The 1,435-nt window shown below is 37.5% G+C and overlaps 1 protein-coding gene across 1 annotated transcript in view; it reads left to right on the top strand.

Annotated features, from left to right (window-relative positions):
- Positions 1 to 360: 360 nt before the first annotated feature.
- Positions 361 to 1,435, top strand: part of LOC105620807 (rho GTPase-activating protein 11A-like) — a 6,234-nt gene continuing 5,159 nt past the window's right edge. The window contains exons 1-2 of the mRNA XM_012202293.1: positions 361 to 1,056; positions 1,129 to 1,285. Coding sequence (XP_012057683.1) covers positions 361 to 1,056; positions 1,129 to 1,285 — 853 coding nt within the window. The remainder of the gene's footprint in view (positions 1,057 to 1,128; positions 1,286 to 1,435) is intronic.

Below are 1,435 nucleotides of genomic sequence, written 5' to 3' on the forward strand. Positions count from 1 at the left end.
CTCTCAAGAAAAGTTGTTCTAAACCAATCATATTAAAGAATTTTACAAGCGCCTTGTGATTTCTTTTATCTGATTGGTCTGTTTTTTTAGGATCTAATGGAATATGCCAATCAGATGAATGAAATCATGCTCTTTCGCGATGCATTGCAATGGCGCCTTTACGTAACGGAGCGTTCAGCGTTTACTATTGTGATGTTGGCGGCACTGGAGGGATGTCAATTCAATCAAATTCAATATGAAAACGGGTGACGAGAAGTACAACAATAAACGACATTTGAACGGTGTGTAATTAATAATAAATTCTTCGTTCAAGAATTAATCATCACAGAACTTGTTTGATTTATAACTGGAATATCGAAGATGTTGATCTACGATGTGTTGCACAAGGAGAAGGTGTATCACGCTGTCGCCAGCGATCTTAGAAGCCTCGGAGTTAAGTATCGCTTTAAGAAGAGCATGCTTAAGAGCGAAAGGCCCGAGACGTGCAAGGATATTTCCAAAAAGGTTTTCAAGACCCCTTTGTTTTATCAAGCCTTGGACATTGTTAACCTATCCTCAGGCGCCATAGTCCACATACCCGTATTTGTCATTCAAGCCTCTACGTTCTTGGAAGAGCATGTCGCTCAAGAGGGTCTGTTCAGAAAGGCTGGCTCTCAGGCGCGACAGAGAGAATTGATATCCCGATTGAATAACGGTGGTGGTTTAGGTGACAAAAATCATGCGATCGATATTGCCAATTGCCTAAAATCTTTCTTCCGAGACTTGCCAGAACCACTGATCCCGTATGCATATCACGATTTGTTCGTGCATTGCGCATTGCTGAAGAGTCATCGGATACAGGCATTATTGTTAGCATGTACGCTGCTACCACCTTATCACTTGAATACCTTAGCATTCTTCATGGAATTCTTGAAAAAGGTTTCCATGTATGAAAAACAGAACAAGATGAGTATTGACAACTTGGCGAAAGTCATTGGACCGAATATCATGCCATTGCAAGAGACATCCATGTCGGCTGTACAGAATAGATTGCAAATGCATTTAACTATTGTCAAAGTAATACAAATTTTAGAGAATATATATTGATAAATAATATAAGCAAATAGGTAATTGTTAATATTGTTACAGATTCTGATTGAAAATGCAGAAGATATTGGTGTCTTACCATCTCATATTGCTCAGAGTATTTCTATTGAAACAAGCGGCAGCACAGACAATGGATTGGATTCCTTTGAGTTACATAGAAAGCATAAAAAGAAGAAACATCGTAGTGGAAGTCTTACACGTAAGTCATATCGAAATACTTAGTTTTATCTAAATATATCTGAAAATATATTTACTGATTTATATATAAATACAAAAATGTGTGTATGTGTGTGTGTGTGTGTGTGTGTGTGTGTGTGTGTGTGTGTATAATATAGTAGAATATATATAT

The sequence above is a fragment of the Atta cephalotes genome (assembly GCF_000143395.1).
Source record: "Atta cephalotes unplaced genomic scaffold scaffold00002, whole genome shotgun sequence".
NCBI classification, from domain to species: Eukaryota; Metazoa; Arthropoda; class Insecta; order Hymenoptera; family Formicidae; genus Atta; species Atta cephalotes.